The sequence below is a fragment of the Doryrhamphus excisus genome, linkage group LG15 (assembly GCF_037039965.1).
Source record: "Doryrhamphus excisus strain RoL-2023G ecotype Guam linkage group LG15, RoL_Dexc_Guam_v1.1, whole genome shotgun sequence".
Classification (NCBI taxonomy): domain Eukaryota; kingdom Metazoa; phylum Chordata; class Actinopteri; order Syngnathiformes; family Syngnathidae; genus Doryrhamphus; species Doryrhamphus excisus.
In genome coordinates, this window is record NC_136371.1 from 5,582,803 (window position 1) to 5,596,916 (window position 14,114).

Sequence of the window (14,114 nt, forward strand, 5' to 3'; positions counted from 1 at the left end):
TTGTAGAAAATTGGAACCAAAGCAAAGTTTTTTAAATTTTTTTGTTTTTAATAAATGCGTTTTTTGGGGGGGGGGGGAAACCTGATGCGGCCCAGTCTCACCCAGACCCTAGCTCCAGTGGCCCCCCAAGTAAATTGAGTATGACACCCCTGGTCTATACAATACAGATAAATGAATAAATATGATGAGTTTCTCATATTATGGGATGGGAAAAAAATATGTCTGTCCCTAAAAACTGCTGTAGATTAAGGTCAACACTTTTGTCCACTTGCTCTGGTACATCTCCATGTCGTGTGTTTGCACACACTCTCCATCACATACAGTATTTAATCCAGTAACACCATCCAGAAATCCTCCAATGGGATGGCGACCTCCACACCAAGCACAACAGAGATGAAAAACGAGAGGTTGTGTTGTTTCTTGTACTGTTATTCTTTGCAAAAACGTCATGCAGCAACCCTGCAGCTTGCTGCAAAAGAGGGCACAGCGCAGCTCACTGTGAAGGTTCCTGCTGTCATCGATTTGGCCTCGAGCCGGAGAACATGAGAGGGAAAAAGACAGACGAGTCATTCAATGGAGGCCCAACAAAGAGCTGTCTCATACGTAGATACTAACCGTTCCATCGAGAAGGAGCCATCTCTTAGCCACCCTCACACACACACACACACACACACACATATATGATGATTTTACGAAGGAACCCTTGACAAGAGCTAGGATCAAAAATCAGATTCATATGACATCACTACTCGCTGCAACAGACTACGAGTGATCAACACAAACAATCCTCTTGTTAGCATCGTCCTTAGGTGGATTTACAGTCTTTTACTTTCCTCTCTTAAATACCACTCTCTCACATACAGATAATTAGGGATGGGCATTCAAGTGAACCGGCAGGCGGGAGTGGCAGGCAGAAAAATTCTGTACTAAATGCAAAAGACAACTCAAAATCCGCAAAAAAAAATATATCAGAAAACCACAGCCTGGAAATTATTGTTGACAAATCGGGTGATATTGGCACAAAAATAAGAACATATCAGTATTGGTAGTAAACCAAGAAGGAGACAAGTAATGAGAAACTGGTACCACTGCTTGATGTACTGCATAAGAGTACAAAACAAGAAATTATTTCATTTGAACATGCATCAGATTACAATTGAATGCATCATATAATCAGTTCACATGTCCAAAAGGAGTAGGAAGAAGCAAAGCTTATTAAATCCTACGCCTCCATCTGGTACTTTTACAATCAGTAAGTGTTACATTTGTTCACTTCCTGCTTTCCATAATACAGTTTAAGTTTTTTTTTTTGTTTGTTTGATTTTTTTTAATAATGCACCACGTACCAAAGTACGAGGTGCATTAATTTAATGCATTCATTTAATAATTTATTAAACATAAATCATGGGTCAAAAATGAATAAGAAAACGATTGAGCACTTATCGCATCAAAAACATTATTCAGTCTCACATTCATCTAATCCTGTAATCTGCTCTCCCACAAGTCGTATCCGACCCACGCCGGCGTCTTGTTAATAATTCGCCGGCATACACAAGCCAAATCCCTCCACTTGAGCAGTAGAGTCATAAAAGCAGCCGGGAACAAGCCATCACACTCTCCGGTGTTTTTTTTTTTTTTTTTTTCCCCCGTCTGGAGAAATATGCACCAGTCACCTCAGCTCTCCGAAAAACAAGGCCTCAGCCTCTTGGCTTGATCTGACGCCTGATGCATGGAATTACAAATGCATCCTATCAGTCCTGGCCGATAGATTTGAGGCGCTCCGAGCCCAGTTTGGCTGATATTACCTCAGGGGGGCAGGGAACTGATGAAAGGATAAGACACATGAGAGTCACACAGTATCACTAATCTCTTACTATATCTAATTTATTTTAAGTGTCAACGTGTAGTAGAGTGAAAGAAAAGCGTAGGGCGAGAGAAAAAAAAGAATGCTCCCGCATGTTTTTAACACATGAGCAGCGTTTGTTACACCTGAAGGCTCAAACATCACACCGATGTCACACATGATTTTGTGAGGAAATGTAACACCTGGGCTCCACTGGCAGACATCTGCATGGCTTCCATTACCGCTGGAGGGAGGAATTGACTAAAAGGCGCGCTGAGCTCTTCCAACCTTGACAGAAACAAACTATAAATTCCTACTATTCTTACAAGGAAGAGGCATAATGTAGAGCAAAAATTGTGTTTACTATCTTCAGTCATGACCGCATCACACATCGAACACAAGACCACAACAGTTGCTGACTGTCTCAGTTTTAACCTGGGTAGGCGAGGGGTGCGGATTCAGACGATTGGTACTGCAATCGTATTAATACTGTACGTCTTATACCTTTTTTTTCAGCAACGAAAAAAGAGGTGATGATGCAACCGCACAATCGAAGAGATCATTTATTGATTTTTAAGCCGTAAAAACTGCCACAAAGTGGCAAAAGTGCATTTTATTGTATTTTGTGATTAAGATTAAGTTCATTAGGACATTTTTGAAGAGTTGCTGGAAACGGAGATCAATAAAGTATCTGAAACTTCTACCCGTGTTCTACTTATGAATACTAAAGAACAGAAACAAACCTCTTTTTCTTATGTAAGATGAGAGTCCAATCTTTTTCTTGGTATGTACCATGTTTATATACCATTAGAACACATTATTCTGTGTGCATTGAAAAATCAAGTCAATCAAATCAAAAATGACTGGTACTGAGAAGGATGAAAATAGTGAAATATAATAATAATATTATCTATAATATTGTATGGAAGAGTAAATACATAGTGAATTGTATGTTGAATACAGAAAGTAGACATATGTATTAGCAATTGATGTAATAAATAAAAAAGGGGGTAGAATTCAATAACATCTGCTTCTTCCTACTCCTTTTCAGACATGGGAATTGTGAATTGTAACATTCATTCATTCATTTTCTACTGCTTATCCTCACAAGGGGGTGCTGGAGCCTATCCCAGCTGTCTTCCGGCGTGAGGCGGGGTACACCCTGGACTGGTCGCCAGCCAATCACAGGGCACATATAGACAAACAACCATTCACACTCACATTCATACCTATGGACAATTTGGAGTTGCCAATTAACCTAGAATGTTTTGGGAATATGGGAGGAAACCGGAAAATCCAGAGAAAACCCACGCATGCACGGGAAGAACATGCAAACTCCACACAGAGATGGCTGAGGGTGGAATTGAACTTGGGTCTCCTAGCTCTGAGGCCTTCAAGCTAAACACTCGACCACCATGCAGCCTGAATTGTAACACTCTTTCGTGTCTCCTAAATAAAATGCCATTTTAACAACACTAACATTGTACCGCGCCTCTCACCCAAAGACAGCTGGGATAGGCTCCAGCATACCCTAGTGAATATAAGTGGTATAGAAAATGAATGGCATTCTGCATTGCATCCATCAATAAGGCTGCATTAACATTTGTAGTCCAGTACTTAATTGGTGCGTACTTGAGTGCAGTTTGGTTAGTTTTCAGACTGACTGGTTAAGTAATAGTATGGCAGTAGAGACACATGAATTGACTACAATATTGGCGCTTGGTTTACAGCGCACAACGTAGATACACAGCAACACAACAAGTGGATTACAATGTTGACGTATGGCCAACTATTATTGGACCTTACATAAGGATGAAGCATATCTATGTATAGGGCTTGACTATTTATGTAAGCGTGTCAGCTGTGAGGTGTTAGCTTACCCTGCCATATGTTGCATTCAAAAAAAACAATGGATTCCCCCCCTCTTATTAATAAAAACTGCATTTTATGTTCAGTTGCGTTGTCATTGACTAATATATGTATCAGAAAAGGGGCAAGCACTTTTTCACTGTGTGTGCTGCAGCAGCTTAAGTGCAAAACAATGGAGGCACAGGAAGAGCGCACAGAAAATATACAGTACACATCCCTCCCTTTGTCTCCCGGCCAAAAAGCTCAGCAGCAGAACGGGAAGGGAAGGGCTCAAAGAGAGTCACATTCTTCTCTTTTTCTTCGCCAAAGCAACTTTTCTCGCGAGCCACATGACCGTTTGTACCCTGCAATCAAAACTCTGCACTCCAGCCGGGGCTGTAATTAACTGGAAAATGATGAAACAGAAGCGGCGAAGACAACTGAGAGGTTTTACCAACGTTTCAACACATCATGGTGATGAGACCTCTGTTGCATTGGTTTATTAAAAGCATTGGATGTTCCCATCTGGAGGAGTCAAAACAATACAAACAGCAGTAAAATGAAAAGGACCAACAAAGACCGCATCCAAATAAAGCGGAAGGGCCCTTTTATTGCTTCCTCTGTAACTCCTCCACACACACAGCAGTGTTTGCTGCTATGTGCAATGACTTACTGTTCACAATGCAGGCCAGAACCAACAGACTGAATGACAGTGAGCATTCCGGCATCTCTATGGCCATGGAAAAGTGAAACCTTTAAAGCGGAATACAATACTTCACAATCTCAGGTTCATTCATTCATTCATTTTCTACCGCTATTTCCTCACGAGGGTCGCAGGGGGATGCTGGAGCCTATCCCAGCTGTCTTTGGGCGAAAGGCGGGGTACACCCTGGACTGGTCGCCAGCCAGCCAATCACAGGGCACAAATAGACAAACAACCATTCACACTCACATTCATACCTATGGACAATTTGGAGTCGCCATGTTTTTGGAATGTGGGAGGAAACCGGAGTACCCGGAGAAACCCCACGCATGCACGGGGAGAACATGCAAACTCAACACAGAGATGGCCGAGGGTGGAATTGAACCCTGGTCTCCTAGCTGTGAGGTCTGTGCGCTAACCACACGACCGCTGTGCCGTCCAATCTCAGGTTCATTCATTAATTCATTTTCTACCGCTTTCTCACCACGAGGGTCGCGGGGGATTGCTGGAGCCTATCCCAGCTGTCTTTGGGCGAAAGGCGGGGTACACCCTGGACTGGTCGCCAGCCAATCACAGGGCACATATAGACAAACAACCATTCACACTCACATTCATACCTATGGACAATTTGGAGTCGCCATGTTTTTGGAATGTGGGAGGAAACCGGAGTACCCGGACAAATCCTACGGATGCACAGGGAGAACATGCAAACTCCACACAGAGATGGCTGAGGGTGGAACTGAACCCTGGTCTCCTAGCTGTGAGGTCTGCGCACTAACCACTTGACCGCCGTGCCAAAATGCATGCAAAATTATGCATTGATATTCATTAATTTTCTACCGCTTTTTCCTCACGTGGGTCGCGGGGGTGCTGGAGCCTATCCCAGCTGTCTTCACGCGAGAGGCGGGGTACACCCTGGACTGGTTGCCAGCCAATCACAGGGCACATATAGACAAACAACCATTCACACTCACATTCATACCTATGGACAATTTGGAGTCGCTAATTAACCTAGCATGTTTTTGGAATGTGGGAGAAAACCCACGCATGCACGGGGAGAACATGCAAACTCCACACAGAGATGTGCCGAGGGTGGAATTGAACCCTGGTCTCCTAGCTGTGAGGTCTACGCGCTAACCACATGACCGCCGTGCCGCCTAATCTCAGGTTATGAAGGAAAAATGCTTAACTTTCATACGTGTAAAATTAACTTACTATCCTAGTTATCAGCGTTCTTCATTTATATAAATTTATTTCTATTCATTTATATAGAATTTGTAGCATCCAAGCCTACTAACTAACTATAGCACAGTTCAAATGAATCAAATGTAAGAATGTGACTGTAGAAAACATAAAGCACCTTAAAAAAAATATACTAATGATAGCAATGGAGAGAGAAAAAAAATACATCATTTCTGTCACTTGTCACAGATAATGTCAGCCCACAGCACAGTTTATCTTGCTTTGCTGCATTCATGGACGAGTTTCATGCTTTGCTTTTGCAATCATTTCTCACTATTTATGTGGCATCCTTTGTACCTCACTGTGAAAATCCAGGCCTGATTCAAACGGTACTAAAGCTTGGTGGGCACTTGACTCATTTGATTCAACTCATTTTACCACTTACCCATGAGCTTACATGGGAACATTGCTCATGAATACGCCAATAGTGTTGTTTTCCTCCCTAAAGTCATGTGTAGGAGGCACACTTTGGGGTCCTCTCCCTAAAATCAATAGACTCTGTAGTCTTATTAGACGGCCTGGAGGTAATCAAAGATTCTGAAGTAGTCGTTCACCAAATGAGCACTGTGAATGATTGTGAAGTAAAATTGAGCTGGGCAGTTGAAACCCAAATAAAAGACCGTGGCTCTCGATATTAGAAGTTTCATAACCTTTCCATAAGTGCAAGTTAAGCATTTGCAGAGATATTTACATCTCATTGTGACCACCTAACCTCACCTTTAGCTCTTTCGAGCCCCCCCTGTCACCTCTGTCCAGAAGACAGATTGACGGGAAATAATGGATGAAGGAAACAAGAGGAAAGAATCTGCTTCCAATGATGTGTTTAACTTTATTTGTAGCCTGGCTGCAGGCAATGAACACAGACGCTACCGCATAACCAAAATCCTCCACATTTCAAGAAACATTCTCTTTTATGCACACTAAAATGTACACGGTCCACCACTGGCTAAGTGGTTTTTTTTGCTTTAAAAAATAACACACAATGGAGCCAAATGAAGTGTCAAGTGGCATTCTCTGAACAAACTATAATAAATTGAATATTTTTGGAGTTATAGCACAGAAAAACTGTCTACAAGCTTATAAATACAATTTTTAAGATTGGAGCTCGAAGCCGGGAGCCCTTTAGAGATTAACTCACACCCCAATTGTCACCTTTTTTACTTGTATTACCCATTATAGTAGATATAAAATAAGAAATAGAAGACAAAAGTAAGTCTTGTGTGTTTTGGTACATGTGCTAGGAGAGCTGAGTGGACGTCAAACCTGCAATAAAAGCCTGTTGTTTTGGCAATCGAGTCTGGTGCTTGTGTGTCTCACCTCGTGACCATTGTTGAGCAGCGTCTTCTGAAAGCCTCATTTTTGTATTTTTGTTTATTTAGCCATTTTTATGCTTGAAAATACTTTATTTAGGCAAAAAATGAACAAACACCAACATACTGTAAGTCATCTCTGTACATCCTTTCTTCATTTATGCTGTATATAGTTTCATCCTTTTAAAGGCAAAAATATCATTTTTATATGTTTTGGACAAGCCACACATTTTTTTTGTTTTCAGAATACTACAAATGGGAGAGTGAGAATGTACTTTAACATGCCTGTGTATCATATTATTGTTTAGAAACTAATCCTTCCAGTACAACGCAGCCTCTCACTACTCCACATTGGCATGATGCCCATAGTGGATTATCAGGTAATTGTCTTTGACGTTAATCTTGCGGTGCTTTCAGCTCTACTGGTGCTGGGTCAACACAACAACCTCAGCTAATAACGTTGGAGTGGGTCACTCTGCATTTTTCAGAAAAGTGCACCGATGCAGGAATAATGTAGGCGGTAGTCAAATGCAAATAAGTGCAAATATGCAAATTAATTCATAAGTTGCTTATTGTTTCTGAAAGCTAATTGTTGTAAATAATATAGGAATCTTACAGATTTAGATTTTGTTGTTCTCTAATATGACCGTAGCATATAAAGCTGTTTAACGCTTCCTATGGAGAACAGGAATAATCTGGACTAACCTAGCCTTGTTCCTTTAGTTCTCCACATCAGTGCATAAATGATGAATGACTCTTTTAGCTCTGAGTGAGTCCAAACTCACCGCAGGCATCAGCAGCATCAGTTGCGCAACAATTAGGTTAGCAATTTTCACTCAACTCAAATAAGCACAGAAAATAAACTGGAACGATGGCGCCCATGCAGAACTAATGCAGATGTAACGCAACTATATGGAAACGGGAGAAAGGAACTAGTGACTGCAAAAGAAGAATAGGTAAGTGATACTGAGGGGGGGGGGGGCACTATAAAGCAGAAGCAAAGACTTACAGTAAGTCAGCCCTGTGGGAGAAAGCATCCACTTCTATTTCTACTTCTATTTCAGTTTTGTAGCTCCTCTGCTCGCAATTAAGGTGATAGGCCATCCCTTGAGATCGCGTCAACGCCATACAGGACCTCAATGTTGCTGCATTAATACTACATCCTGTAACTTTAAATACAAGTCGACAAAAAGTTAAGGAAACTAGTAGAGGCCTGCTAACAAATAAATGATGATGATGATGATTCTTGTCTAAGTCAGTGTTTTTCAACCTTTTTTGAGCCACGGCAATCTTGTGGCACACCACTAACCAAAAATGCGCCGTGAAAGTCAACCAGAATAGTCAGTAGGGCATGCCCAGTAAAACGTAAACATCAACATCACGTGATACCGGCTTCCTCAAGTTTTTCTTTCACTTGTTGGAATAAACTGCGTATTGCCAGTTTTTCGTCTTATCCAGTCTTGAAATTTAGTTTGAATCAAAAACAAACTTTGCTTAGTCCAGTGCCGATTGCTGGCCTCCATTTTTAACACTGAAGAACGTCTGGATCTGCGTGTTACGTCATATCTGAGCATGCGCTGAAAGAACGCACCCGGGATAAATTTAAACAGGAAAAGATCAAATTCAATGTTGCTAATATTCTATAATTAAACTCAGGACATGTTTTAAATATAGATATATATTTTCTTTTTTAATAAAACTGAACTTGTGAATAAAGAATAGAAGGGTTTAGACCAGGGGTGGGCAAACTTTTTGACTCGCGGGCCGCATTGATATGACAAAATTTACGGGGGGGGCAGACTATATATTTTACACGTAACAGTCTACCTGGTATTACTGTATCTGTAAAATTGTCATGCAATCTGCTATTATTATTTATTATTTTATATTTATATTTAAATATTTTAAAAATAATAAAATATTATAATAATTAAAATAAAATGAAAATAATAATTATTATATTATTATTATGTAAAATATGCAAATATAACAATAATATTATATATAATTAATATAATAATTAGCATTAATATAATAATTAGCATTAATATAATAATTATAATAATCATAATAGTTCTAATAATAATTATAATAATCTAATAATCTAATAATAATAATAATTATCATTATTATTATTATTATTATGTGCTTGTGTTCCTTTTTTCAGGAGCACTTTGTAAACAACAGACCATGTCAAAAAACGAAATTGATAAAACCATCAAAAGGTTGGCTCAGGCCATGATGCCAGGTTGTATGTTGAGTTTAAATGAAATACTTTGGAAAGATTGGGCGGGCCGTATTCAAACACTTGGCGGGCCGGATGTGGCCCCCGGGCCGTAGTTTGCCCACCCCTGGTTTAGACTCTGTTCCACAGATGGCGCTAATGCGCACGAAAGCTGCTTGCCAACCGCCAATAAAACAACAGAAGAAAAACACCACGAAGAAGAAGACACCCTGACAAATTTCCGTTTGAGCGGGCACAAAATACCTCAATCGGATTGGTTAAAGGAATATTCCATCCCCGTTCAATTCTTTCCGTTTGCGCAAATAAACCAAATGCAATTGGAATATTTGGGTCCATGTATACTATTGACATAATGGCTATTGACATAATATTTGCAAATGATGATAAATAAATGTTAGTTATAAAAAGTGATATTGGGTAATTCCTCACGGCACACCTGACAGTTTCTCAAGGTACACTAGTGTGCCGCGGCACAGTGGTTGAAAATCACTGGTCTATAGAATACATAGAATAATACACACCATTGACAATAAGGCAATAAAAATAAGTAGTGTATTATCAGTTAGTGACCTTCCTCTTCCTCTCCCCACAGTACTATACAATAACCACATTTGAGACAGTACAGTACAGACAGTCGGGTTGTGCGTAAAAATGGAGAAAGCAAACTATTTTGGTAATACAGCCATTTTAGTGCATGGAAATGCGGCGGGTTTCAATGAGAATGTAAACAAGTTTGTCTCCAGCTGGCACTTTCATTCCACAAGCTTACTTTTGTTCCGTTGCTGAAGCTAAATTTGTTAGAATATTTTATTTATTTATACTTTAAACTTTAATTCATATTATTTATGATTTATTTATGAAAAAAAAATCAGATTTTCTTTTTAGGCCATATGGCCCAGCTCTAATCTACCACACCCTGGTATCATTGTTCACAGTCTGAGCAGAGTGCCATTGTTGACATTCTATGTTACCGGGCCAAAAAATGTTGGAATAAACCTCCCCCGTGAAAACGATCCTCATCAGAAACATTTGTTCCATACGAGCTTCCCAGCCGTTTCCCGCTCATACTTTAAGTTACATAAGAAACAGCTTGCAGACATCTGACTGAGGGACAGCAGTGATAACTTATTACATTTCACAATATTACTCAGTAGACTTGTTTTGCTTTTTGGGGGGATTTTGCACATCATCCACACGTTTGACTTTTCTGTGTGTTGTAAAGATATTAAAAAAGACACACCTATGCTGCCTACTGCCTTTAAAATCCCTAGAAAAACCTCGGACAAGATTTTATATATGTTTTTATACATGCTGGAACCATGTAGTAACAGGTACAATTACTGGAACTTCCTTCCTGGGTGCGTTGCAACGAATGCCTACATCTAACATTAACGTTTCCAAACTCAAAAATAAAAACAGCTCCGATATGGAGCTTTTACTCTTTGGCAGTGGCCTGAGGCGTTGTGACGCATTGTGATGCGTTGTGACGCGCCGTGATGCTAAGGTCCATATCACCCAACCCTACTTCCTATCAATTGAAACAATGCTGGCAACTGCTTCAACCCTCTCATTGCACGCTATAATTTGGTTTTATCAAATATCAAAACAAATAAACCCTGCGCTGAAAAAAAATATATCCTTAGGCTATCATGATAAAACAACCATCTGAAAGCATCAATTTCAAAAGCATAAGAAATTGTGTGTTTGTGTCAGCATGGAAGGACTTTGCTTGTGGTAATAAAAGCATAAGTTGTTGTGTATCAATAAAGTAACATTACACAGTACATGATAATATGACTATAATACTAATAATATCACAATTTTTGAACTACAGTCAATCTGTGTTGAATTTCAGTGTGCCAAATGTAAAAAATAAAGAGATGAGGATGCTGAGGTTCATATTGGGAGTGACCAGGATGGATAGGATCAGGACCGAGTACATCAGAGGGACATTACATGTTAGAGGCCTTGGAGATAAAGTCAGAGAGGCCAGACTGAGATGGTTGGGACATGTCCAGAGGAGAGATAGTGAATATATTGGTAGAAGGATGCTGCGTTTAGAGCTGCCAGGTAGAAGGCGTAGAGGAAAACCAAAGAGAAGGTTTATGGATGGACATGAGGGTAGTTGGTGTGAGAGAGACAGGGTTGGATGGAGGAGATTGATTTGCTGCGGCGACCCATGGAGGGAAAAGCCGAAATAAAAAGAAGTTCCATGTATGGAATGCAGTGTATGTAGCATTCCAGACATTACCAACATGCTGGCTATTCTATTATCAGATTATGAATGTTGCCTTTTTATCAAGGTCCAGAACTGAACAAGGCAAAAGCCATGATGGCACCGATTAATTATTTTGTCAGACCTTCCAAAACAGCAGTTTTCTCATTCCATAATATGTTCCATGACCTCTTCACCTGAATGAAAGGAAACATGCCAAAAGCTCTGTTGTTGAGGCAAACACAATTATGCTGTCTTGTTTTGGTGTATTGCTTCCATTACTATAGTGTGATATGGTTGAACTTTGCAGGGTCAAAACCATGAGTCTCAGAAGAAGAGGAAAAAGCTGCAGAGGGCAAATTAAACTTAAAAGCATGAAGCGTTTAGTGTTGCTTACTTAGCAACAATCCAAAACCGAAAGGTCTCAAATAGAAGGAAGACAAATGAGTGAGGTACGAGCCAGAAATAGCAGCCGTTGTTGTTGCTCTGTCACCAAAAACAACCCACCCGTGATCTTACACATCAGAAACTTCAGAGCACCACTCTTTAAAAATAGAACAAGCTCCTATTATATACACTGGGATTTATTTGTCGGCTGCGCACAAGCTAAAAGTGGGTTATGGATTAGGCACTGGATGTTTGATGACGAAGCACGGCGGCCCTGGGAGGCGTCTTTGAAAACGCTCTCCAGTCTTTTGAAGCCCCCCTAAGTCTGTCCCGCTGATGCCGCCGCCGCCGCCTGCCGCCTGCACTTACTTCCCAGCGCTCGCTCGTGAGACTCTCTCAAAAGCTCGCTGCTCTCAAAAGCTCGCCGGCCGCTCGTCTCAGGCTAATGGGCGAGGAGAGCTGAAGGCACATACAGTAGATAGGAGCATCATATTTCATTAAGACCGAGCTTAATGAGCTCTGCTTGCTGTGCATTTGGCCACACAAAGAGCAGCAAAAGAACATTGCAACACTGAATTTGCTGGGTCATAAAAAAAAAAAAAAAAAAAGACGCACAACAGCTGGGGCCGACTCTGACTCGGATTCAGCTCTCAGCCACACAAAGACTAATTATCAGCGCATTGATTGATTAACGATGACTTTCAGAGGTTAAAAGGTGAACACAGGTGATCATGAAAGAAACATCTTACTGTACCCAAAGGAAGCAGACTTCCACTTGCGACACGGGATGGCTCCTCGGTTGTCAGCGGACACTAAGCTCCCTTGATTCTCGGTGACTTGGACAGGAAGTGAGGCATGTCTCCTGTAGGAGGACAAAGCATGTTACAATAAAGCACAACGGCTAAACAGTGGACATGTAAGGGCAGCTATAAAAAGCAGCTCGGCAATGTGACTCTGCCTCATCCACCCATCATCAATTTACCCCTTCTTGGTTGTACACTGTGGCTATAGGGGCTGCTTTAACCTCTATTCTTGCACTTTTTGCATACTACTGTGTTACTCAGTTCATTAACTCTAATGTAGTAGTAAGGGTTTTTGTACTTTAAAGACATTTAGCTGTACACATAAAGTCATACAAATGAATGCACTTATAATATTGTATTAAAATAAACAGAGAATGCGATCGATCTCGATACCATCCTTTTTCCACCGATATATCGTCTGATACAAATCTGTGGCCGATCGATCGGAACACACACTCTAAAAGATGTGGTTTTGGACTTCAATCAGATTTCATCACAACTGACAGGATTTGACAAGTGAGTACGCAACTGACTACGTTCCTTCTGATGTTGACTTCTGCAGATAGAAATTAAGATCTCCGCCAGGAGCGAGGGTTTGTTGCAAACCTGTTGCATTGCCGTGTCTTATGAATAGCAATGAACACAATGTTGTTGGGAAGTGCTGAACACACACAAAAAAAAAAACACATTACAACAGCAGTTCCCCCGTATTGTCGACACCACTCATTTCCTCATCCATGTTCATTATATAAATAAATAGTAAAAAAAAAAAAATGTCAGTGTGACTTTATAGTACAGGGGTGTCCAAAATCTTTTTGCATGCAGAATTTGGTATTATTGGATTATATATGATACATATATGGTATAATGCATTAAAGATGCTGAAACCAATCCACTGTAGGTCATTGCAAAGCAAATTGGTGTAATATCAGTATCTATATATATATACATACATATTTAGAGCTATCTATCTATATCTACTAGGGTTGGGCGATATGGACCTTAGCATATTTCTCTCCCTCCCTCACTCTCTTCCTCCCTCCCTCTCTTCCTTGCTGTTTGGAGGCACAGGGTGTCCGACATTAAAGCATATTTCCTGGTGAGAGCGGGTAGCTTCTCCTGGCCAATGCTGTGGACGCACAGCAGCAGCATAGCGTGTTCGATAGCAATGCATCTTGCTTCAGCAACAGTTTGGTGGATATTTCACCTTCGCATCATTTCCTAAAAACAGTCCTGTGGGAAATACTGCTGTCAAATGAAAATTGTTTTCTCTTGCCGGGCATCACCAACTCCAACCACTTCTGCCTGAGCTTGCCTCGTAGAAATATTTCCTCTGAGACATAGCAAACAACTGCAAACAGACTGAAGCGCCGACAATAAAGAATATAAGAAAGCACGGCTCTCTGTGACATCACATACAGCCAGAGTTAGAAAAGGCTTTCTGAAACAGAGCGTTTTTTGAGCCATCCTAAACTTCTTTCAGGGCTCACATCCAAATACGCAAACCTCATTATCTGA

General features: G+C 40.6%; 1 protein-coding gene across 2 annotated transcripts in view; it reads right to left on the reverse strand.

Moving 5' to 3' along the window:
* The window catches only part of LOC131104650 (IQ motif and SEC7 domain-containing protein 1-like), a 104,770-nt gene that overhangs the window by 62,372 nt on the left and 28,284 nt on the right, over nucleotides 1-14,114 (reverse strand). For both annotated transcript variants that reach the window (XM_058052050.2, XM_078796666.1), the window contains exon 3: nucleotides 12,548-12,655. In XM_058052050.2, coding sequence (XP_057908033.2) covers nucleotides 12,548-12,655 — 108 coding nt within the window. The remainder of the gene's footprint in view (nucleotides 1-12,547; nucleotides 12,656-14,114) is intronic.